The 26,091-nt window shown below is 37.8% G+C and overlaps 1 protein-coding gene across 1 annotated transcript in view; it reads right to left on the bottom strand.

Annotated features, from left to right (window-relative positions):
- Positions 1-12,216: 12,216 nt before the first annotated feature.
- LOC127449103 (RNA-binding protein 6-like) overlaps positions 12,217-26,091 on the bottom strand; it is a 26,579-nt gene continuing 12,704 nt past the window's right edge. Inside the window, exons 13-23 of the mRNA XM_051712269.1 lie at positions 26,022-26,086; positions 25,543-25,672; positions 21,129-21,226; positions 20,290-20,574; positions 19,991-20,137; positions 19,035-19,100; positions 18,605-18,838; positions 16,678-16,752; positions 16,367-16,443; positions 12,769-12,820; positions 12,217-12,667 (exon numbers count right to left, since the gene is read on the bottom strand). Coding sequence (XP_051568229.1) covers positions 12,575-12,667; positions 12,769-12,820; positions 16,367-16,443; positions 16,678-16,752; positions 18,605-18,838; positions 19,035-19,100; positions 19,991-20,137; positions 20,290-20,574; positions 21,129-21,226; positions 25,543-25,672; positions 26,022-26,086 — 1,322 coding nt within the window. The 3' untranslated portion in view covers positions 12,217-12,574. The remainder of the gene's footprint in view (positions 12,668-12,768; positions 12,821-16,366; positions 16,444-16,677; positions 16,753-18,604; positions 18,839-19,034; positions 19,101-19,990; positions 20,138-20,289; positions 20,575-21,128; positions 21,227-25,542; positions 25,673-26,021; positions 26,087-26,091) is intronic.

The following is a 26,091-nucleotide window of genomic DNA, read 5'->3' as shown; positions in this document are numbered from 1 at the left end:
AAGCTCATAATCAGAGTGTCCTTGTGTGTCTAGATCACTTACATAGCGTACACCATCCTAGAATAGTTAATATGTTTTGGTCTCAGGCAGTTCAGTATTTTATAATTAGTATAAGCAACAGTGGTTACAAAACTTAATGAAGGTAAACATGGTGAACTCTGAATCCTCTCTATAGGGGTCTTTCAGTGCTGTCATTTAAAAGGGAGGGTAATGGTTACTGTACACCACTCTAATGACATGCATAAGGGTACGGTCTGCATTCTCATGCTAAAATTGCACGATGGCCTTTCAACCCCAGGAGAGAAGCCGAGATGCTATAATAGGCTTTTAACGGCCTCTCACTATGACAACAATCATGAATATAAGAAATATGAGATGAGAGAACATACATGTACTCAATTCATTTGTGCCTTCAAGGGATAGTTCCCCCAGAAAAATGAAATTGTGTCATTGTTTACTCAACCTCATGTTGTTCCAACATTCCAACATCTTGGGTGGAACACAGAAGGAAATGGAAGGCAGAATATTGAGGAATGACAGCTTCAGTTCCTATTAACTTTTTTTGCATCTTTTTTCCATACAATTAAAGTGAATTATGAACTTGAGACTGAACATTCTGCCTAATATCTCTTTGGGTTTCACAGGAGATAAAACAATAAAATAAAATAAAATAAAAAGTCAGTTTGGAAGTTTTAATTTTTAGGTGAACTATCCCTTTAAGGAAGTAACTAAATGCTTTATACTTTTATCTTGCAGCAGTTTGTTGCACTGGCAATTTATTTAAGTTTTATCTGTTAAAGTTACTTTTAGTTACTTTTCTTTAAAAGAATTGTTCACCTAAAAGTTTAGTCGGGTTAAGATGATAACCTTGAAAAAGCAAGACATTTGTTTCAAAACATTTGAGCCCAAAAGTATTTGAGTGAAACTTCAGAGATATTTAATACATTCATATTAGCTATCTGGTGCTTTTCTCCCACCACAAACAAAATTTAAAGGAATAGTTCACTCAAAAATGAAAATTCTCTCATCATTTACTCACCCTTATGCCTTCCCAGATGTTTATGACTTTCTTTCATCTGCTGAACACAAATAAAGATATTTAGAAAAAATTTTCAGCTCTTTTGGTCCATTCAATGCAAGTGAAGGGGTGCCAAAATTTTGAAGCTCCAAAAATCACATAAGTCAGCATAAAAGTAATCCATAAAACTCCAGTGGCTACATCAATATCTTCAGAGGCAATATGAGAGGTTTGGATGAGAAACAGATCACTTTCACATTCTTCTTCTTGTGTTTTTGGTGATTAACATTCTTCATGCATACCGCCCCCTACTTGGCAATATTGATCTGTTTCTCACCCACACCTATCATAACGCTTCAGAAAATATGGATTAAAATACTGGAGTCGTATGGATTACTTTTATGATAACTTCATGAGCTTTTTGGAGCATCAACATTTTGGCACCCATTCTCTTGCATTGTATGGACCTACAGAGCTGAAATATTTATAATTTGTGTTCTACAGAAGAAAGCAAGTCATACACATCTGGGATTGCATGAGGATGAGTAAAGGATGAGAGAATTTTTATTGTGGGGTGAACTAAACCTTTAAGAGACTTAAGTATTTTAACATCAATCCACAGTAAAGCAAGTTGACCTTTGAACCTTTAACCCCAAGGAACTATGCAAATTATTGAACAGAACTGCATTTTATTGGGGCATCAGACACATTTATGTAATACTAATGCATTTCTCCCAACACGAAAAACAAAAGTTAAAAGTATGGGAGGTGAAGATTGTTCATGTTAACGTGTAATAAAAAAGCTCTGAACCTTTAACCCATAGGGAGGCTTAGAGAACAAATCCACCACACCAAAGGACACTTGGAAAAAAATAAGCAGCCGAGATGGAGGTGAGTACAGTGCAAACCAAAATGATTTGTTTGAGGCTTTATATTATAGCGTACAACTTGTGAATGAAAAATCATTGCCAGGGATTTCGAAGATATTGTGTTAATTGTGATAATTGTGTTGTTGTCTCTTGTATACATACCAAGTTTATTTAAAATGTTATTTTATAATAAGCATGGTCTTAACAATTGTTAGTATAATTTACCTAAAATATCTACAATAATATGTTTAATATAAAAGTCCACCCAAAGTAAATAGAACAATATTGCAAAATAAAGCAAATTTATCTCTCAAATCAAGTACCATTTTGAAAAGTGCTTATGTTTTGATTTGTGCCAAAGAATTGCTTTGAAGGTAAACCTATTAAAGGTGAGTGTGTGCTGTTGATTATTAACAAAAAGGAAGGTTCTTTCAAACCAAAGCAACCCACACCTCTTTTAAATCTGTGAGGATTTAAGAAAGTAATCGAGAGGAAGAGAATATTTCAGCTCCAGGCATTCCATATCAAACGTTAGAATAATATCATGTTCAAACCAGCAGAAAAATACACATAGTGGTAAAGCAATAAAAGAGAATGATCATAATATTGATGTTAAAAAGGTGCCTACCAACTATTCCAAGACAAATGGGCGAATGGACACACAGACAAAAAAAAAAGATGAAGTTAACCCTTAAATCAAACCCATACATCTCTTTTTTCCATTGATACCATTTCTAAGCTAGTGCTCACATTCCCTCCTTAAATAAGAAAAACACACCCTTACAGAGCTAGTTCACCCAAATATGAAAATGATGTCATTATTTACTCACCCTCATGTTGTTCCAAACCTGTAAACCATTATCAAAAGGAGGGGCATTATGACAGCCCGGCCTCAGTCACATTCACTTTTATTGTTTGAAAAAATGATGCAATGACAGTAAATGTGTTGGTGAATGAGACTAACATTCTGCCCAACATCTCCTTTTGCATTCTATAGAATAAAGTCATACAGGATCGAACAACATGAGGGTAGGTTCAGGCAATGTAGGTTAGTACATTTCCTCTAAACCTGACCACAGGGGAACACATTTAACCATTCAAGGTACAAACATGCTGTGGTCTTATTTCAGATATGTAAAGTTTCACCAATGGTCTGAAGCTAATTACGGGCCGTTGCTTTAGTTTAGTGGGTGAGTGTTGTAAGCCCTTTTCAACACCACCTTGATTCACTGCACATTTAGAGGCCCAGTGTGGTTAGGTATTACCTTTTAATGCAACAATGGGGCCCCCAAGTCTCAGCCATCATTCAGTTACACACATACACACACACTCACACACTGACGTATGTGTGCACACTGATGGGGCTTTGCCATTAGTCAGTCGTCACACCACAGAATTGCAAAACGATTCAGCAGCTGTTTGGGGCCATGGAAGAAATGCTACCATCTGGGGTTAACCTCCAGGGCATTACCACCTCTTTCCTTCCTTAGAATACATAAAAACCAATAGACTTAAGCTAATGTGCATGGAGTGGCTTCTATCTAACATGACGTTTTTACACTAACAATGCAAAAGTCGGTGCCATGAAACTAGGGTGTCATGAGAGGTTACCAGGGCATTGTTATGTGGTTGCTAAGATGTTGTGAGTGGTTGGTAGGATATTGCTATGGTGATCTGTATGGTCAGAGACAGTTTAGCACAGATGGACCACTGGTAATTAAATTAATGGGAGAAATTGGAACAGCCAACGGATGTAAAAAAGGAAGTCCCGCCTTAGCGGTAAAAGAGCCAATCACCTTTTAGATACAGACAATGCCTTTCAGTCAACTCGAGCATGCGTATGTGCATTAGCTGAACCAGCCTACATTTTGTTTTTTGCATGATCTGAGCTACAAGAAGCATAATTTATGATGCCATTGTTGTCATATTTTACTGCTGATTTGATATATTTTAGTTTGATCGTAATCTTGACCAACTGTTTTGGAGATTTTAGTCTTTCCTTATTCAAGTAGATAGGAGCTGTACTTTTATGCCACTTGTTTACATTGAAAATTACAAAGATGTCCACAGAGTGGACTGACTTGCCTTGAAAGCAACTTTGGCGTATTTGCTATACTGGCCCAAGCCAAATTTCTTTGTTGCAAAAATGATCCGCAATCAGATATATTATTCACTTTTGAGTGAAACACAAAAATCTTAGGGGCCATTTACTCCATCTGAGCTGTTTTTCAATTACTTTTCTATGCAAATATGCGTAGGTGGACTTTCTCGTTGTGCCGCGTCTCGCTGCTTTCCAGAGTCTCGCGCAGATGCAACGTGTTTTTTTTTTTGTTTTTTTTTCAATGAGACACCTAGGTTCTATTCAATTTTTTTAAGCTGCTTCTAATTTTTTTAGCACAAGAACATAAAACTGTATTTGCAATGTGTGTTACAATGCTGTTATCATTATATAAAAACTAATTTAATGTACAGGTTATTTATGAGTGACTTCACTGAACTTTCCTGAAAGGGATAGTTCACCCAAAAATTAAAATTCTATCATAACTTACACACCCTCATGTTGTTCCAAACCCATATGACTATTTCTTCTGCTCTTCACAAAAGGAGATGTTAGGTAAAATGACAACATCAGTCACCATTCACTTTCATAGTATGGGAAAAAAAGATGCAATTAAAGTGAAGAGTGACTGAGACTAAAATAAAACATGTTTCCTTTTGTGTTCCATTCAAGAAAAAAGTCACACAGGTTTGGAACAGCAAATTAATGTTGTAAATGTTAGCCGAATTTTCATTTTGGGGGGATATATGCCTTGAAGTAGTCTATGGTTTGAAGATATTACAGTTATTTACCATACAAAATATTGAGATTGAGATTTTTTACTGTGTTTTGTTAATGTCTGAGCTGATGTTTTAGAGAACAGAGAAAATGCTACAATTAATCTTATGCCCAGCCCCAGTAGGCCCAATGTCGTATTTTTAAAGCAATATTCCCAGTTTAATACAAGTTAAGCTCAGCTGACAGCATGTGGGGAATAATGTTGATTACCACAAAAAATAATTCTGACTTGCCCCACCTTTTCTTAAAAACCAAAATCTATGTTACAGTAAAGCACTTTAAATGATAGTGAATGGGGGCCAATTTTTAAACAAGATGTAAACAATATGTGTGTAAACATGATTTTAGTGTGATAAAATCACTTTTTGCCAACAAACCCTAAAATGACAGTAAAAATGACAATTTAAACAACTTTAAAGCTCAAATAATACACTAGTTTTAACAGAAGAATTAATATAAGTGATTTTATAAAATTATTAGCTTCAAATTACCGATTTTAAACCCTCCCAAAGTTGGCCATATTCACTTCTATTGTAAGTGCATCACTGTGTCCTCCTCTTTCGCTATTTTTAAAGGAGGGACAAGTCGAAATTATTATTATTTGTATTATTGTTTTATGGTAATCTACATTATGCCACAAATGCTGTAGATTGAGCTTAACTTGTATTGAACCCAGAACATTCCTTTAAGAACTGTAGAATGCATTAATGAAATTACATTTAAAATAGATAATTGAGATGAGAGAGTCTGAGCAAGCGGACATTGAAAAAAAAAAAAAGTGGCAAATGGGCAAAACAAGAATTAAATGTATAAAGGAGCACCTCTACAATCTTTAATTTCCCTGATTTTATCTCTGTACGCCACTGGGACATACATCTCTACCCCTCAGTAAATGACAGCATGACAGATTACTGAGAGCAAACAGATTTCTCATAATATTTTAGTGAAGCTCTTTCACCCAAACTCATCCCAGTATGGCATGATGACAGACTGCAGAAGGTCTTCTTCTCTCCTTTCCTCCCCTTCATTCTTCCCTTTATGTCCTCCCCGCTGGTGCAAGTAAAAACTAGAGAAATGGTGCCATTAATCTCTTTTCAAAGAAGATTATACTTGATTCCAAAAGCCTAAACAAGGTCAAAGACATGTTTCACTTGCTGAAAGGCTGATTTTAACAGCCAGCACACACAAAGATGTTACTTGGGTTTGCTAGCATTTATCAGTCTTGAACGGTGGAATGGCACTATTCTTGCCTGAGACAATTGTGAGTTCTGTCACTGACAAAGAACCCTAGAATGAATGTTAAAACAAAGGCTCCATGTGGTTAGAAGGACATGCATGTCAACAATAAAAATGATTTGCACGTCACAGCATAATTTAACAAATAAATTACTTATCTGTCACTGCCTGTCATTTGTACCTTGGTTGACGGTGACGTATGTTGTCAAAATGAGATGGAACATGCAATAGGAGCCAAACGTATGAACATGTCTAGTTTTTATTTATCACCGTGTAAGTGCAAAGTGCTGTATTTACATCTAAATGAGAGAAGCTGACACGGACTGCACGAACAAAGCTAGTGTAATAACTGCATATATTCTGATTTATGAGTAAGCCAAAAACTATTACAAGTCCTCATGATGGCTGCAATATAACCAACTGAATCAGACAATAAATATGTGTAAAAATAAAATGATGCTATAATTTATGTAGCAGAGCATTGCTTGCCAACTGCCCAAAGACGTGATTAATTGCCACAGTCCACAGTTTTTGAAGCCCTTCCAACTGTACAAGTAAATGATCTTGTTAAAAGTTTTGAATTACGACACCCGTTAAATCACATGTTAGAAGAGAACTGCACATTTTTGCAGATATGAACATAGAAATTAATTACTCCACATATGGCAAACAATACTTTATTTTGCAATTTTTGTGCAAATGTATAATACTGGGCAAGTACTGTGTTTTCTGTGACTGAACAATCCATGTCCTTCCCCTGTATGTCAAACTTATATACAGTGCATCAGGAAAGTATTCACAGCGCTTCACTTTTTCCACATTTTGTTATGTTACAGCCCTATTCCAAAATGGATTGAATTCATTTTTTTCCCCCTCAAAATTCTACAAACAATACCCCATAATGACAACGTGAAAGAAGTTTGTTTGAAATCTTTGCAAATGTATTTAAAAAAAAAAAAAAACCCACACACAACAACACACACACACACACACACACACATGTACATAAGTATTCACAGCCTTTGCTCAATACTTTGTTGAAGCACCTTTGGCACCAATTACAGCCTCAAGTCTTTTGGAGTATGATGCTACAAGCTTAGCACACCTATTTTTGGGCGGTTTCTCCCATTCTTCTTTGCAGGACCTCTCAAGCTCCATCAGGTTGGATGGGGAGCGTCGGTGCACAGCCATTTTCAGATCTCTCCAGAGATGTTCAATCGGGTTCAAGTCTGGGCTCTGGCTGGGCCACTCAAGGCCATTCACAGAGTTGTCCCGGAGCCACTCCTTTGTTTTCTTGGCTGTGTGCTTAGGAACGTCGTCCTGTTGGAAGATGAACCTTCGCCCCAGAGCGCTCTGGAGCAGGTTTTCATCAAGGATGTCTCTGTACATTGCTGCATTCATCTTTCCCTCGATCCCAACTAGTCTCCCAGTTCCTTCCGCTGAAAAACATCCCCACAGCATGATGCTGCCACCACCATGCTTCACTGTAGGGATGGTATTGGCCAGGTGATGAGCGGTGCCTGGTTTCCTCCAGACATGATGCTTGCCATTCAGGCCAAAGAGTTCAATCTTTGTTTCTCATGGTCTGAGAGTCCTTCAGGTGCCTTTTGGCAAACTCCATGCAGGCTGTCATGTGCCTTTTACTGACGAGTGGCTTCCGTCTGGCCACTCTACCATACTGGCCTGATTGGTGGAGTGCTGCAGAGATGGTTGTTCTCCTGGAAGGTTCTCCGCTCTCCACAGAGAAATTCTGGAGCTCTGTCAGAGTGACCATCAGGTTCTTGGTCACCTCCCTGACTAAGGCCCTTTTCCCCCGATCGCTCAGTTTGGCCAGGCGGCCAGCTCTAGGAAGAGTCCTGGTGGTTCCAAACTTCTTCCATTTACGGATGATGGAGGCCACTGTGCTCATTGGGACCTTCAATGCTGCAGAAATTTTTCTGTACCCTTCCCCAGATCTGTGCCTCGATACAATCCTGTCTCGGAGGTCTAGAGACAATTCCTTAGACTTCATGGCTTGGTTTGTGCTCTGACATGCACTGTTAACTGTGGGACCTTATATAGACAGGTGTGTGCCTTTCCAAATCATGTCCAATCAACTCAATTTGTAGAAACATCTCAAGGATGATCAGTGGAAACAGGATGCACCTGAGCTCAATTTTGAGTGTCATGGCAAAGGCTGTGAATACTTATGTACATGTGATTGTTTTCGTTTTTTATTTTTAATAAATTTGCAAAGATTTCAAACAAACTTCTTTCATGTTGTCATTATGGGGTATTGTTTGTAGAATTTTGAGGAAAATAATGAATTTAATCCATTTTGGAATAAGGCTGTAACATAACAAAATGTGGAAAAAGTGAAGCGCTGTGAAAACTTTCCGGATGCACTGTATAAAACCATTTTACAACAGGGAACCAGAGTTTGTTTTTGGTGATCCCTCACCATTTCTTCAAATGAAAATTCTTGCAAGTAGCAGTTGCAACATTTCAACATTAAGGGCTTTGGTGATTTAATGTAGTAAGAGCTTGACGATGTAATACTGATTGCACGCTATGGTGGAATCATTTTCAGCACAATAAACTTGCGGCTGCCAGTAAATCAAGAGTGACTGTAAACTTTTGCACGGTAAGCTACTTATTACATTGACATTTTTGTGGGTTTTTTGTTTGAGTTTTGATGACAGTGTGGAGAATAGAGGAAGTGGTCCAGTTCATAATGGTGCCCGGCGAAAGACTTGGCGGTAACAATTACAGTTTTATACTTGTAAAATGCCTTGTAGAAATTACATTTAAGAAACAAAATAGTACAATCTAAACACCAAGGGGGGCACATTTCTTATTAATGACAGTAACTTCAGAATGTGGAATAATAAGAAATGTGCCATTCTAGTGAGAAAAAAAAAAGCCTTAAACACATACATACACAATCCACACACACACACACACCCCCCAAAACAACCTTAATATACGGAAATGAAAGGGAGAGTTCACCTACAAATGAAAATTGTCATTATTTACTCACCTCCAATGTTGTTCCAAGAACATATCACTTCCTTTCATCCATGGAACACAAAGGATGTTAAGAAGAATGTTAGTTTCAGTCACCATTCACTTCCATTGTATAGAAAAAAGATGCAATGAAAGTCAATGGCGACTGAGACTAAAATTCTGTCTAAATATCTGTTCTGTTCCACCAAAAACAAAAAACAAAATGTGTATGGGTTTTAATAAAACCACATGAGGATGAGAAAATGATGACAGTTTTCATTTGTGAGTGAACTATCCCTTTAAATCCTAATTCTAAACAGAATTAATTACAGATTGAATTAAACTTAAAATAATTGTTTCCTTCCTTGTTTATAGCCGAACAGTTTGGCACGGCTCTCTGACTGTGTGTTGTTTTTGTGCGGGCTATCTCAAGGCTGATCAGGGACCCCATGCATCTCTATGTGCAAGAAGCAGCTTTAGCTGGAGATAATGAGGCCCCCCGCACGGTTTCCAAAGTCGGCCCTGCTGCCCCTGAGAGCTCAACCAGCACGTGCAGTGGGTACAAAACCCCAGACGCCCACATTTATCCTCACCGGCCCCTCTGTATCTCCACTCTAATGGTCTGGACTCATCTGAAGGCCAAAGGTAATTTGACGCGCTCTGCAGTAATATAATGAGCGCGGTGTTGCTGACATCTGGCCCACTAGGTGCAAGCAGACAAGAGAGAATACAGTGATGGATTACAAAACTACTGTGACTGCAAAAGCCTTAAAGATACAGAAGAGAATCTGAATGAGAAGCAGAAAATATGGCAGGACTGGAACTTCTTTAAACCAATGCAGACCTTCTGCAAAAACAGAGGAAAGAAGATCAAACCATGTAAACCATGAATGGTAACCAAATAGACAAAGTGGGGATCAAAAGTTCAAATAAAAAAATCTTAGATTCAAAATCTAATCTAAACCTGGAAATATAAAGAATAAATATTTAAAAGAACGTTTTGGGTTTAATACAAGTTCAATTAACAGCATTTGTGGCAAAATGTTGATTACCACACACACACAAAAAGTCTACTTGCTCCTTGTTTATTTATTTTAAAAAGACAAAAAAGCAGGTTGCAGTAGGCAAGTACAATGGAAGTGAATGGTGTCAGTCCGTAAACGCTAAAATATACACTGTTTTAAAAGTAGAGCCACTAGACATAAACATTATGCATTTTAACATGATTTTAATGTGATAAGATTATTTACTAAGGTAGATATAGCCATTGCTGGGACTACAGGGTTTCGTTGCCATGACAATTAAGTTGTAATACTGGATATAACTTTACACAGATAAGGTTAGTAAGAGATTTTATCACACTAAAATCATGTTAATAAATAGAAAGTTTATGTCTTGTTGTGACTATACTTTTAAAACAATGTGTATTTTAAGAGTTCAGGCCTCATGCACTTCCATTGTAAGTACCTTACTGCAGTGGCATAGTCAAATGAAACCCAGGCCCACTCAGAATATTAAAGATTATTCAATTTCTTCAAATATATATTGATAAAATAGTTTAAAAAATGTATACATTCTGATTTCTGAAAGTGTGAAAGAACTGTTTGAATGCGCTGCTTCTCTGTTAAGGAATATTTGGTAAAAAAAAAAAACTTGGCCCATCCATTTATTGAGACCCACACAAAAGTAATTTCCTTGCTATGCCCTTGCCTTTCTTTTAACAAAATTTTTGTGTGTGGAAATCAACATTATGCCACAAATGCTGTTACTTAACTTGCTTAACTTGTATTGACATTAATATAAAATTTTGTACAATTTCTAGGTCACTAATCAAAAAAGCAAAAGTGTGATACTGAACATGACAACTAATTTGTCGAAAAGGTCAGATTTCCTTTCTTCCATTGAAGCACACAAGATGCTTTTTGGGACATGCTCAAGTCATGCCGGAATAAAATGGATAATCAGATATTTACATGAATATTTAGATATTCAAATGTGATAGAAATTTTATTTGATGAGATTTACGATCATTAGTTGAGATTAAAAGATTACTTTTCATATTGTCCAAAATCCAAATCCCAAAGTAGATTTGTCATGATATTTCCTCAACTGTACATAATGTCTGGGCACACTGAAAACTTTTAAACTTAATTTTAGCTCTACAGTCTTATAACAGTGAACTAATGGGAAATCTTCAAATCTCAGCCTGGGACACAGTTACTCTACTTCAATCCATAGACACAGAAACAGGCCAAGAAGCATGTATGGGAACAAAATTTGAGAAAATTCGATATGACAAAAGTCCTCTTCAAAAGCAGCAGGCTGGAACGGACGCTTTGCAAGCGTTCTTTTAAAGAATGACTAATTAAAAAGCAATTACAGATAACAACCATAAGGAGGAAGGAAAGCAAGCCGACCTTTGACACGCTCTACATTATACCATGACTACAGGCAGCAAACATTTACACATCAAAGCAGAATGTGATAAAGAACAGAGTACTAAAATTTGCTCTGTGGAGAGCAAGTCTCACGGATCTGGTGTGTCCATATATTATACCAACATGAGTATTATCAGCTGGATGTGTAGAATCCTTTTTGGGGTCTTCCTACGCCTGATCAATCATTCAAGCATGATTGACCAAAACAAACAGTGTGAGAGTCCACATACCTCTCTTTCAACAAGCTCATACTGAATGGACAGAGCAAGACTATTTGTCCACCAAGAAAAGGATCTAACACTCATTGAATGTCAGAGAACTAGGGATCCTTATTGTAAGTACTGCTGATATATTACTTACTGACCTCTATAGAACCCAATCCCACCAAAACATTTGCTGCAAAATGTTGTGCAATTAACTGAACTCAAATGTTGGAAATGTTAGAAAGTGGGTTAGCTGCTTAAAACATGAGGAATTTTGTTGTACAAAATGTTATTGGCTCAAGCAATTTTTTATATTTTCTGTATGACCAAACATCCGCAGTTATAGCAAAGATAGGGCTGCAGACCCTTTTTTAGGTGCAGCTCAATGTGAAATTTAAAGTGATGAAAATTGTTCTCTACTTCCACCTGGAGGAGGCTTTGAAAACAACCTCTATTGGTAATTCCTGACTTATGTCTATAATTCTCTATAATACTGTAAAATATCACTTCTTTTATAGGCAAAACTTCCAAGTAACTTTGTAAATGGCCACATTTATTACAACACTGACTAAAAAAAACAGTATATAAATCACTTAAGATTGGATGTTGACAGCCACATTTAGAGTTTGAGTAATAACCACAGTAATGTTGTGTTTTTAGGCTCTTTAGCACAAATATTTTATTGTACAAATGAATAGTACATACATTAACTACATAAAATTAAACAATAGTGAATTGTCAAATTAGGTAATATTTAAAAAGCCCTGAAAAATAGAGCCAGAAAAACAGGATGAATAAACACAGGAAAGAGTAAAACATTTTTTTTACAAGCACACATCACCATATCCACAAAATTAAGGGTTAGATACAATATGGAATTGTATGCCAGTTCAAAAAGCCTGGAATGAGCTGCCAACAGAATAGTTCATCACTGTTTGTGTGCATGTGTATTCACTATTTCCTTTGTTTTGTTGTTCATTATTTTACTTTCAGTCCAGCTCATTAAAACGTGCAAACATGGCCTTCCGAACTGCCTGCTTGTATGTAGCATGATCCCAGACGACAGACTCTTTTTTCTTCCGCTTTGGTGAGAATTGAGACAAAGAAAAAATTAAAGTTAATTTACATTCAGATGATTGCCATAGTTCAATACATAACCAAGGCAAGCGGGAAAGACACTCACCTCAGTAGTTTCTAGACCTAAACCTGGTCTCTCACTGCCTTTATGACTGCCCCTGGAACACCACGCAACATGGTATGGTCAATAGAAAATTAAGAAATAGACTGATAACATATTGAGGTAGACTAGCTAGAATAATTCCCAAAAAATAAATAAACTTCAATATATTATAGAGTTTTTTTCCTCCACCCCTAATTATATATATATATATATATATATATATATATATATATATATAATTAGGGGTGGAGGAAAAAAACTCTATAATATATTGAAGTTTATTTATTTTATTTTATATATATATATATTATATATATATATATATATATATAAAAACTCAGCAAAAAAGAAACAGCCCTTTTTCAGGACACTGTATTTTAAAGATAATTTTGTAAAAATCCAAATAACTTCACAGATCTTTATTGTAAAAGGTTTAAACAATGTTTTCCACGCTTGTTCAATGAACCATAAACAATTAATGAACATGCACCTGTGGAACGGTCGTTAAGACACTAACAGCTTACAGACGGTAGGCAATTAAGGTCACAGTTATAAAAACTTAGGACACTAAAGAGACCTTTCTACTGACTCTGAAAAACACCAAAAGAAAGATGCCCAGGGTCCCTGCTCATCTGCGTGAATGTGCTGCATGGAGGCATGAGGACTGCAGATGTGGCCAGGCCAATAAATTGCAATGTCCATACTGTGAGACGCCTAAGACAGTGCTACAGGGAGACAGGAAGGACAGCCGATCATCCTCGCAGTGGCAGATCATGTGTAAAAACACCTGCACAGGATCGGTACATCCAAATATCACACCTGCGGGACAGGTACAGGATGGCAACAACAACTGCCCAAGTTACACCAGGAACGCACAATCCCTTCATCAGTGCTCAGACTGTCCGCAATAGGCTGAGAGAGGCTGGACTGAGGGCTTGTAGGCCTGTTGTAAGGCAGATCCTTACCAGACATCACCGGCAACAATGTCGCCTATGGGTACAAACCCACCTTCACTGGACCAGACAGGACTGGCAAAAAGTGCTCTTCACTGACGAGTCGTGGTTTTGTCTCACCGGGGGTGATGGTCGGACTCGCATTTATCGTCGAAGGAATGAGCGTTACACTGAGACCTGTACTCTGGAGTGGGATCGATTTGGAGGTGGAGGGTCCGTCATGGTCTGGGGCGTCACGCTGTGCGCTACAGGGAAGACATCCTCCTCCCTCATGTGGTACCCTTCCTGCAGGCTCATCCTGACATGACCCTCCAGCGTGACAATGCCACCAGCCATACTGCTCGTTCTGTGTGTGATTTCCTGCAAGACAGGAATATCAGTGTTCTGCCATGGCCAGCGAAGAGCCCGGATCTCATTGAGCACGTCTGGGACCTGTTGGATCGGCAGGCGAGGGCTAGGGCCATTCCCCCCAGAAATGTCCGGGAACTTGCAAGTGCCTTGGTGGAAGAGTAGGGTAACATCTCACAGCAAGAACTGGAAAATCTGGTGCGGTCCATGAGGAGGAGATGCACTGCAGTACTTAATGCAGCTGGTGGCCACACCAGATAGTGAGTGTTAGTTGTTCAGGGACACATTATTCCATTTCTGTTAGTCACATGTCTGTGAAACTTGTTCAGTTTATGTCTTAGTTGTTGAATCTTTTTATGTTCATACAAATATTTACACATGTTAAGTTTGCTGAAAATAAAAACAGTTGAAAGTGAGAGGACATTTCTTTTTTTGCTGAGATATATATATATATCTATATCTATATCTATATCTATATATATATATATATATATATATATATATATATATATATATATATATATATATATCTATATAGATATATATATATATATATATAAAACATACATACACACTGGTGGCCAAAAGTTTGGAATAATGTACAGATTTTGCTCTTATGGAAAGAAACTTGTACTTTTATTCACCAACGTGGCATTCAACTGATCACAATGTATAGTCAGGACATTAATAACGTGAAAAATTACTATTACAATTTGCAAAACTTAAACTACTTCAAAGAGTTCTCATCAAAAAATCCTCCACGTGCAGCAATGAGACCTTTGCAGATCCTTGACATTCTAGCTGTCAGTTTGTCCAGATACTCAGGTGACATTTCACCCCACACTTCCTGTAGCATTTGCCATAGATGTGGCTGTCTTGTCAGGCACTTCTCACGCACCTTACAGTCTAGCTGATCCCACAAAAGCTCTATGGGGTTAAGATCCATAACACTCTTTTCCAATTTATCTGTTGTCCACTGCCTGTGTTTCTTTGCCCACTTTAACCTTTTCTTTTTTTTTTTCTGTTTCAAAAGTGGCTTTTTCTCTGCCATTCTTCCCATAAGGCCTGTACCCCTGAGTCTTCTCTTTACTGTTGTACATGAAACTGGTGTTGAGCAGGTAGAATTCAATGAAGCTGTCAGCTGAGGACACGTGAGGCGTCTATTTCTCAAACTAGAGACTCTGATGTACTTATCCTCTTGTTTAGCTGTACATATGGCCTTCCAAATCTCTTTCTGTCCTTGTTAAAGCCAGTTGTCCTTCGTCTTTGAAGACTGTAGTGTACACCTTTGTATGAAATATTCAGTTTTTTTGGCAGTTTCAAGCATTGTATAGCCTTCATTCCTCAAAGCAATGATTGACTGACGAGTTTCTAGAGAAAGCTGTTTTTTTTTTTTGCCATTTTTTTACCTAATATTGACCTTAATACCACAGTATGCCAGTCTATAGCATATTGTGGCAACTCAAAAACAAACACAAAGACAATGTTAAGCTTCATTTAACAAACCAAATAGCTTTCAGTTGTGTTTGATATAATGGCAAGTGATTTTCTAGTACCAAATTAGCAATTTAGCATGATTACTCAAGGATAAGGTGCTGGAGTGATGACTGCTAGAAATGGGGCCTGTCTAGATTTTATCAAAAAAAAATTTTTTTTTTAAATAGTGATGGTGCCGTTTTTTACATCAGTAATGTCCTGACTATACTTTGTGATCAATTGAATGCCACTTTGGTGAATCAAAGTACCAACTTCCTTCTGAAACAGCAAAATCTGTACATTATTCCAAACTTTTGGCCGCCAGTGTGTGTGTGTATGAATATATATATATATATATATATATATATATATATATATATATTAGGGGTGGGGGAAAAAAATCTGTTAAATTCTTTTACAGATTGTGATTGTAATAATCAATTTTAAAATAGCTCAGACAATGCACCAACTGGTCGATTTAAAATTGGTAGTTTTGCACATACTATGTATCGTGATACATATTGAACCGACAAGTAAATATCGTTGGAATATCAAATTGGGAGGTCTGTAGCAATTCCAACCCCTCCATTTTTGGTTTTTATTATGGGAAAATTATGTCTAGTAATTTTTCCAAATGTATGTGAAAAATGTTACTTTCATGAAAAGTTTTTTACTTTCTAGAAATTCACAGTGCTAAAAGTGCCCGAAGTTGAAGAAATACCATATTATATTTATATATTACAGAAAATGTATGTTCATATACAAGAATTCCACAGAAAAGCCTAAACTGAAATGAAATGTATTAGGATTTAAAATTCACATACCTTGAGCTGCCGGCCCATGTGTTTTGCTGCTTTCTTCTTTTTGTTTCAGGTGAACCGTTTGATTCCCTAATTGTCAACTACAAGGACAGGGGTTCAGAATGAAGGTGCATGGTAAAACATTTCATTTCAGACTATTCTGAGAAAAGTGGAGTCTCTTTATAATCTATATACTATACTTACAAACTACAAGTAAAATACATTTGTAGCAAGCACATGCTGACCCAAGCAAAAAAAAAGATATACATCCTATTAACAACCCATTTAAAGAGCTTTAAATGATGCAGCCATGTATAATTGATGGGGAAAAATACCTCTTTTTCCTGGTATTCTAAAGCCTCCAGCTCTCGCTTTGATCTTTTAATTTTCGTGTGTATCTCCATATTTTGCTAAAATAAGAAGATAAAACAAAATGCAGGTCAAAACATGCAAGGATTCTGTTGTGCAAATCTGAGCAGGGCTTGAAAGGACATTCATACTAAGAAATAATTAAACCATTAAGGGTGTAAACTATGGAATTTTGTCAATCAACCACACCACAAAAACACCACATAAACACAATAAATAAAAATATCCACACTGTACAATTTGACTAACCAACATTTTACGGTCTTGATTCTCTTAATTTGTCAGATCATTAGGGCCTAAGCACTGAAAGTGCGGACTGTTCTTCTAAGGATTTTTTTTTTTTTTTTAAGGTTTCAGGGCACTTAAGCTCAAACTCATTACATTTTGCACATACGTCAGAGTTGTCCGCCATTAGGGCGTGGCAAAAGTATATACATGGGCATGCAGAGGGGGCTCTGTAGTGCCACCTAGAAGATGGGCATGTTCGGGGGGTTCTGTAGCACATCCCTTTTGAGCTAGTCACCAAACTTTGTACATATATAGATCTCATCATGTCAGACAACTTTCACGCTGATAAAGCTCCACCCAACAGGAACTCGGCCATTTTTGGATTGTTTGAAATATGCATGCTCTGGAATTTGTAATACTCCGAGGGGATTCATGTTACAGGTACCAAATGCGGGCAACATCATACCAGGAAATTGACGATGCTAAATTGTGAACGGATTTTTGATATATCGAACAGTGTTGCCATGGTGACATGATAAATTAATGTTAAAAAAACAAAAAACAAAACAAAAAGGGAAACAGGAAGTGTCTCGTCTGCATGCTTCATGTGATTTACATCAAAATTGAGCGGTATGTTTGGCCTTGCGGGCTGATCACACTGATGTGGCTGTTGTGGGTCACGGTCGTAGCACCTCCAACTGGTAGAAGAAAGTGTGGCACTTTTAACAGACTTTGAAATATCCCTCTTATGTTTACCTGAATTGCTTCAATTTTTTTTAGAATAATGTCAAGACAGTGCAGATTTAAAATTCTGAAGGGATTCTTGATATCTTAAATAGTGTTGCCATGGCAATGCAATAAAATGTCATTATTCCTTTTTATGTATATTCACATGTTTTTAAGGTACTTGGCATGCTTGAATTTTAATGATATTTTGCACACACAGAGTTGTCGGCCATTATGCCTGGGACAAAGTTGCCACAAGGGCGTGGCTGGGGAGCTCTCTAGCGCCACCTTTTGACAAAAGTGGTGGGGTCAGTTTCTTCTACGGTCACCAAACTTACTACATATATTGTTCTGAAGCTGGACAACTTTCAAAATTACAGTCATTAGCTCCGCCCAACATGAAGTCGGCCATTTTGGTTTGAATATGCTTTTTTTTTTTTTTATTGCAGGCCCTGAACTTTTGAATAATCCTCCTAGGGGATTCGTGTGACTGGTACCAAATTTGTGCAACATCATGCCAAGACATTGTAGATGCTAAATTGCAAACGGATTTGATAGCTTGAATGTTGTAGCCATAGTGAGGCAATACATTTATGGCAAAAAAAAGGAAATAGGAAGTGTCTCATATCTTCTGTGTGCATTGACAGATTTAGATCAAACTTGAGCAGTATGTTTGGTCATGTCAGCTAATTGCATTGATGTGGCTATTGTGGGTCACGGTCGTAGCGCCACCAACTGACAACAGGAAGTGTGACACTTTGTGTGAAATTGAAATAGTCCTCTTATATTGACCCTCTCAAATGCATGCGCCCACCATGATTTGCTTTCCTAGAGCCACCAGGTGGCGATGGCGCCGTAGTGCTTGGGCCTGTCATCGCTGCTTGCAGCTATATACTGTTCTTATTACTCCATAATAGTTTTAATCATGAGATTTGTCACCTTGTGCAAATCTGAGAGCTGTTGGTGGCGGATCAGAGCGTCTTTATTGGGGAACTGTCTCCTGCACAGCAGACATGCCATTTTCTTCCAGTCTGTCAACCTCTCTTCCTTCTCCACCTGTGACTGGTTATTGACGGGCCGCAGGGCTTCCTGCTTCTCGTGTTTCTCTTCTTCCTCTTCGTCGCTGCCAGCCCCATAATCAGCCGCCAACATTCCAAGAGAGCCCATGGGGCGCTGCCAACACAGAGAGAGGGGGTACTATTGCTTTCATCTACAATGACACTCACTGTAAATTTACTTTAGTGTGGGTTATTAAATAGCCTACATCAATCAGGGTCAAGGCGATGTGTTGCCCTTTTAACCATTTGTGAAAAGTGAGTTTGTGTGTGTTAAGATGTTTGTATTTTTAATAAAAAGACTAAAATCTCACCTTTGACAACTTTTCCTCTTTCTTTGCAGAGGCAAGAGGCTTCTTGAATAAATCGTCTCCACCGACCTATAAAAATGAGTGAAAAGTATGGAATAAATCACAGGCATTAGTTAAAATAAAGAGATCAAGTACTTAAGGGGATAGTTCACCCAAAATTAAAAATTCTCTCATCATTTACTCACCCTCATGCCATCCCAGATGTGTATGATTTTATTTCTGCTGCAGAACACAAATGAAGATTTTTAGAAGAATATCTCAGCTCTGTAGGTCTATACAACCAAGTGAATGGTGACCAGAATTTTGAAGTTCCAAAAAGCACATAAAGGCAGCAAAAATTTTATCCAGATGCCAGTGGTTAAATCCATGTCTTCAGAAGAGATATTATAGGTGTTGATGAGAAAAAGATCAATATTTAAATCTAATTTTTTTAATATACTATAAATCTCCACTTTCACATTGTACTTTTCTTTTTGGCGATTCACATTTTTGTGCATATAGCCACCTGGGTAGGGAGGATAATTTATAGTAATAAAGGACTTAAATATTGATCTGTTTCTCACCCACACCTATCATTTTGATTCAGAAGACATGGATTTAACCACTGGAGTCTTATGGATTACTTTTATGCTGCCTTTATGTGTTTTTGCAGCTTCAAAGTTCTAGCCATCATTTCCTTGCAGTGAATGTACCAACAGAGAGGAGATATTCTTCTAAAAATCTTCGTTTGAGTTCAGTAGAAGAAAGAAAGCCATACACACCTGGGACGGCATGAGGGTGAGTAAATGATGAGAGAATTTTAATTTTTGGGTGAACTATCCTTTATCCTTTAAGTACTTAGTTCAGTAGACCTACGACTGGTTGGATAATGAAATAAACTAGATATTTTTTTTTTTTTTTTTAAATGTAAGAGAATGTAAGGAAAAAATTAATTAAATAAACAGTCAAAGGGGTCTGACCTTCCTTTCAAAGATGGCATATGCTGCATCAGCAGCCTTGGAAGGCTTTTGGTCATCTCCTCCAGACTTGAGGACAGGGGAAGGCGCTCGGACAATCTCTTTCTGCCTGTTCTGGATTTTTGCCCATCGCTCCATGTCTTTCATTATCTGATGAGCAGAGCAAAGATTACCACACAGATCTTTCATTGTGCTAGTTGTTGTTACAGTTTCCAATTGCCTTTATATTGTCATTTCTAATAAGGGACTTAATAGCACTGCAAGTACAAAGCACATTGTGATATGGAGTGATGCAGGCACACCTTAAATGCTGCTAAACTTTTGGGCTTCTCCTCCTTTTCCTTCTCTTTCTTTTCGGCTCTTGGGGCAGGTTCCTCCTCCACCCGCATATCTGGCATGGTCTCTACAGCTTGCTTTACTTCCTCCTCTGTGATGGGCGTGGCAATTACCTTACCAACAGCTGCCACGGGAACACTAACTTCGGGGGCTGGCTCCTGAACGTCTATGGAGGAGCTTTGGACTGGGATGTAGGTCTTGGAGGTACTGTCCCAGTACAAGTATTGCTGATTCTGAGCCTCGTAGAAATACTACACAAGCAAAAAACATTTTCAGCCAGGAATTAATCTGACACTGTATTGCTTTTTTTTCTTTTTATTTCTCCCCGATTTGGAATGCCCAATTTTGGAATGCCCAAAAAAAGTCCTCGTGGTGGCATAGTGACTTGCCTCAATCCGGGTGGCGGAGGACGAATCTCAGTTGCCTCCGCTTCTGAGACCGTCAACCCACGCATCTTATCACGTGGCTTGTTGAGTGCGTTACAGTGGAGACATAGCGCGTGTGGAGGCTTCACACCAACCAACGCGACATCCACGCACAACTCACCACGCGCCCCACTGAGAGCGAACCACATTATAGCAACCACGAGAAGATTACCCTATGTGACTCTACCCTCCCTAGCAACCGGGCCAATTTGGTTGCTTAGGAGAACTGGCTGGAGTCACTCAGCACGCCCTGGATTCAAACTTGCGAATTCCAGGTGTGGTAGTCAGTGTCTTTTCTCGCTGAGCTACCCAGGCCCCTGTATTGCTTTCTAATTATACCCAGCAATCAAATCAAATAAAGGGGCAATTCCTACACTAACCCTTGAGTTTGGATCATAGTACAGGGTTGTCTGAGGGTCGTAATAGAAGCCAGAAGTTGCATCATAAAGGAAGGCAGACAAATCTGGAGCATCAGATTCTGCAGAAACAAAGAGTACCATGAAACAATTCATTAGCAGAGATGAGACAAAACATGCTTAGTTTAAGCCAGTTAGTACCCACCACCAAAACATTTTAGAGCAATAAGCATGCAGTAAATATAACACTTACAAAAATGACCAAAAAGTACCATTGTATTACAATGTTTTTTTGGACATTGTACCATGGGAATACAATGTTTTTATAATTAATAATTTGGTCATAGCACCTGGATTAGCTGGGAGAGTGCTGTGATTACCTCTTTCTGAATACAATGTTTTTATCCTGATATTTCCATTCAGTACCATGCAGTATCTCAAAGTACCACGGTACAGCTACAATACTTTTTGGTAAAAGAGAGTCAAATTGCAACGGTCTTCGCACTGCGTGATATATGCTTTGATGCAGTCTTCATAGCTAACGGTTACAACCTACAAGTGCTAATTTTATGCTTTGTGACTATAGCCAACAGAAATTATGTAGGCAGTACATTTCACACGAAAATATATAGAAAACAGCTGCAAGCAGCAATGATTTTTTGAATCATAGTACAGAGCTTTAACCACTGCGCAACTCAACTGATCTAGATTGATGGCAAATAGACATTCCAAGTTGAGAGTACGAAACGATTACTAAGAAAATGTTCTGGTTACAGCTAAAATTATTTGAATTAAAGCAAGAATTATGCAGTTAACTATGGCCAATGTTGTAGTAAGCCTAATGTGAAGACTCAAAAGGTCAACAGAAATACATTTGTTAATACCATTTTTAAAACTGATTAGCATGTTAAGCTATTATAGCATGTAGCATTTTTATTTTAAACTATAAGTGGCACCATCTCTAAACTGCTCAAGTACCCTCAGGACATGATGTTGAAGACACATACCAATTTTCTTTTAAATCCAAAAAAAGCGTTCAACAGATTTATTACTTTATATTAAAATTCAAAATCCAAAGCAAAAAGCTCATGATTTTTTAACAAACGGTTAAAACGTGGGCAAATAGCCATTTCATGACCTGTATTTGAAAATGTCAACAATTTTGCCATATACCCTCAGATCATGGTCCTAATGAAGCACACCAAGTTTTGTTTGAATAGACCAAAGCATTGCCAATATACTGCTTTACGACAAAAAAAATTGTTTTAGCATAACTTTAACAACTTCGAAAATCAAAATCCAGTTTAGTAATTTCTGTTTGGCTTAGTCTGGAGATTATCTGAGCAACTTTTTGGGCAAATCGGGCAAACTTTGGAGGACATGAAAAGAAAAAAAAACTAAAAATGTCAATCCAATATGGAGGCCACTGTAAATGGAAGCATTTTAATGCAAGTATAACTGGTCCTGCTCGACCCGCTCCGAGCGGGTTTCGAACCGGCGTCAGCCGGCATGGGAGTTGCGCTAACGAAGCTACAAAAGCAATAGGGGTCTACAACCTTTGGGGCTTGGCCCCTCATAATAAGAATTTTTTTTTTTTTATATATTTAGCGTGTTTCATAACACACATCATTTCAAAGCAGCTTTACAGAAAATCATGCTTTAACAGAAAATTAAACTGTAATATCTATAAAGTCTTAGAGTCATCATTGTGCAGTTTGATAAAAATATGATTGTAAATTGTGTAAAAAAATAAAATTAAAGCTACACTATGTAACTTTTGGCCCTCTAGCAGTTAAAAAATAAAACTGCATGCATCTTGCGGGAGAACATTATTTTGGTTGTGGTTCGGCTCTGCTCCACTGTGCAGATGAATGTGGTTTGAGGCACCGGTGTACACATGAATACAGGACATCTTATCAGAGCGAATGGACAAAATAAATAATGAAAGAAAGGAAAAGACGGCTATCCGAAAATATGTCATCTGAGCAGGTAAGTGCCATATCTTATGCTGTTGTTTTGACTTACTGGAAACATTGATGTTTTGAAATAAATGACGTTACAAAAGTTAGGCAACGTTTGTTAACATTAGACACAATGATTGCTAGTCTGATAAGGTCAAACGTTGTAAAATTTGTATAACTGCAGGATATTCTGGCCAAACAGACCACGGCAGTAACTCATTTTTATAGGTTGTAATTGTTACCAACCAATGGTCAACATCATTTCAAGACTCGCATGTCCTTGGCAAGCCTAGGACTAAAGGATTTATTTATATAAATTATTGCCGTTATAAAGAAAAATACACACGTGTGCTAGCAAGTGAAAAGTCCTGCACCGATTACAGTACAATTATTGCATTTTACAACACACACATAGACGTGTGTGTGTGATTACCCAATTATACATAAACCATATCAATAAAATATCTTACCTGTTGAGTAAGAAAAAAGCCATCTCTGGGTCGCTTTTAAATCCTTTCAGATCTCGGAGTTGTCGCCACCTCTGAAAAGCCAAGCCGATGTTGATTCGGGTTTTATTACGAACTCTGTCCCTTTCCCTTTTTGCTTGTTTTGGGATTTTTTTGTTTTTACAAAGTGATTCCCTGGAGGTTTGCCATTTTGAATGATCCATGGTCAATTTTTCTCGTTCGTTGTGACAAACGTTCAGCTTTAGCTACTCCCACATGCGCGCAACAGTAACCGGATCTTATTTTCTCTGTGTATGGATATGACATCAACATGCACGGATGAATGACGTATGTATGCAATTTCCCGCAAAATCCGTCCCGACAGCTCTAAAATATTTACAATATAATATTATTATTATAGGTTTATGAAAGTGTATTTGGGTAATACATGGTTTGGAAGATGGATTTTTGTTGCACTCTCTCAATAACATTGTTATTTTTTAACAAAGTTAATTAATTTAATTAATTTATTTTTTTTTTTATTTTTTTTATTTTTTTTAGGGGCAGTGGTGGCTCAGCGGCTAAGGCTCTGGGTTACTGATCAGAAGGTCGGGGGTTCAAGCCCCAGCACTGCCAAGTTGCCACTGTTGGGCCCTTGAGCAAGGCCCTTGACCCTATCTGCTCCAGGGGCGCCGTATCATGGCTGACCCTGCGCTCTGACCCCAGCTTAGCTGGGATATGTGAAAAAAAGTATTTCACTGTATATGTGCAAATGTATAATGTGTGATACATGACGTTACATGTTATGTGTAGTTTTAAGTAAACAAGTCAATAATAACTGTATAAGAACCCCAGTGAGCAAGCCAAAAGGTGACGGTTGCAAGGAACACAAACTCCACAAAAAGTTGGTTAATGGAGAAAACAATAACCTTGGGAGAAACCAGGCTCACTGTGAACAATAGTTTTGATGTTTCCTAAATATTTCCATTGAAGCATCTTGTTAAATGCATCGAAATTCAAATGAATTAACTAGGGATGTGCAGGGTTACCATTTTTAACATTTGGTTAACCACAAGGTTTCACGAACGGTTAATAGTTTTTTCGTCAAGAGTCGGGACACGGGAGAATAAAGAATGTTTATTGCGATGGAATTTTCTCAAACACTACTCAAAATAGCAAAGTGCACCGTGAGCTATTAGCCTAAATAGCACAATACATAGATCTATAAATGATTAAATCTCACATTAAACACTGCCTGTATATGCGCTCTGCCCGGCCAGGTTCACATTTCCATGAGTGGAGTGAACACAAATATTGTCATGTTCGTGGAGTTAAAACTGCTGCAGTTAAATAGCCTCTTCAGGGTGCTTTGATTTTAAACCATTTAAAAATCAAATGGCATTGAACTTGTCTATTTATTGTATGTAAATATGCACACCAGAGCAAAAGGGAAAAACAAAAGAGAAAAGTCTTACCATTTATAAGGTGATGAAACTTTCCTTCATGAAAAACAACCTGGAATCATGTTTAATGGTGTAACAGTCACATGAAGTCCTCTTGCAATCTGAACTTCTTCAGAAAGTAGCACAACAGATCGCAACAAATGAAATAAGGCAGGTGTTTAGTGATTCATTTATAAAAATGAATGTTCTTTTTAACTTTACTTAGTGTCTAAAAATGTGGCAATCTTGCACAAGATGCTGAAAGGAAAAAGTGAGATTCAGCGCAACAGTCCAGTGCTTGTTAACAGCATATAGATAAACGGCGCAGATGCACAGAAAAGCATGTTTTGAACAGCTCTAACTCGCCCTTAACTTTAAAAACTGACGGTTTTGTCAGAACTCGACGAGTTCGGGTCGGGTTGAAGACCTCTATTGCACGTGTAGAATAACCAAATAGTGATTTTGGTATTCGAATAATGGCACATCGAGCGGTTAACCGAATGTCGACTATCCGTGCACATCCCTACTAACATGAAACATTTCCAACTGCTCCACAAAATCTGTCGCTTTAAATTGACTATTGTTGTACCGTAGATGTAAGCATCATGGGTATCTGCAGGGAGAGGTCCAGGGAGAGCAGGTTCAGGTAAAGCTGCAGTCTGGTGCTCTGCTGTCTGGACTGGCTGCGCCATTGCTGTTGTCTCGGAATACATAATGTCCTACACACAGCCAGAGATTTAGTTACAGTCCAAAACCAAAAGCTTTGCAGGCTTAAAGAAATAGTTCACCCAAAAATGAAAATTCTATCATCATTTACTTACACTCATGGAAGGTGTTAGGAAGATGTATGTATGTCTTAGTCACCATTCACTTTCAATGCATACTTTTCCATAAAAGGAAAGTGAATGGTGACTGAGACAGTCTTTCTGCCTAACAACTACTTTTAGGTTCCACTGAAGCAAGTCATTTTGAAAAATATGATGGTATGTAAATTATGACAGAATTTTTGGGTAAATTGCACTCCCAGTCTTAATCACATGTCTTTGTGCTTATATAAAATAAATTCACCTGAGCTAAGCTTGAACTCAGAATAGCAGCAGAGGACAAGTTGGTGTCTACTCTCGTCGTGTCACCTGCA

This window comes from Myxocyprinus asiaticus, chromosome 12 (assembly GCF_019703515.2).
Source record: "Myxocyprinus asiaticus isolate MX2 ecotype Aquarium Trade chromosome 12, UBuf_Myxa_2, whole genome shotgun sequence".
Classification (NCBI taxonomy): Eukaryota; Metazoa; Chordata; class Actinopteri; order Cypriniformes; family Catostomidae; genus Myxocyprinus; species Myxocyprinus asiaticus.
The sequence above is the reverse complement of the archived record's forward strand: the minus strand, read 5'-3'. Positions and strand labels throughout refer to the sequence as shown.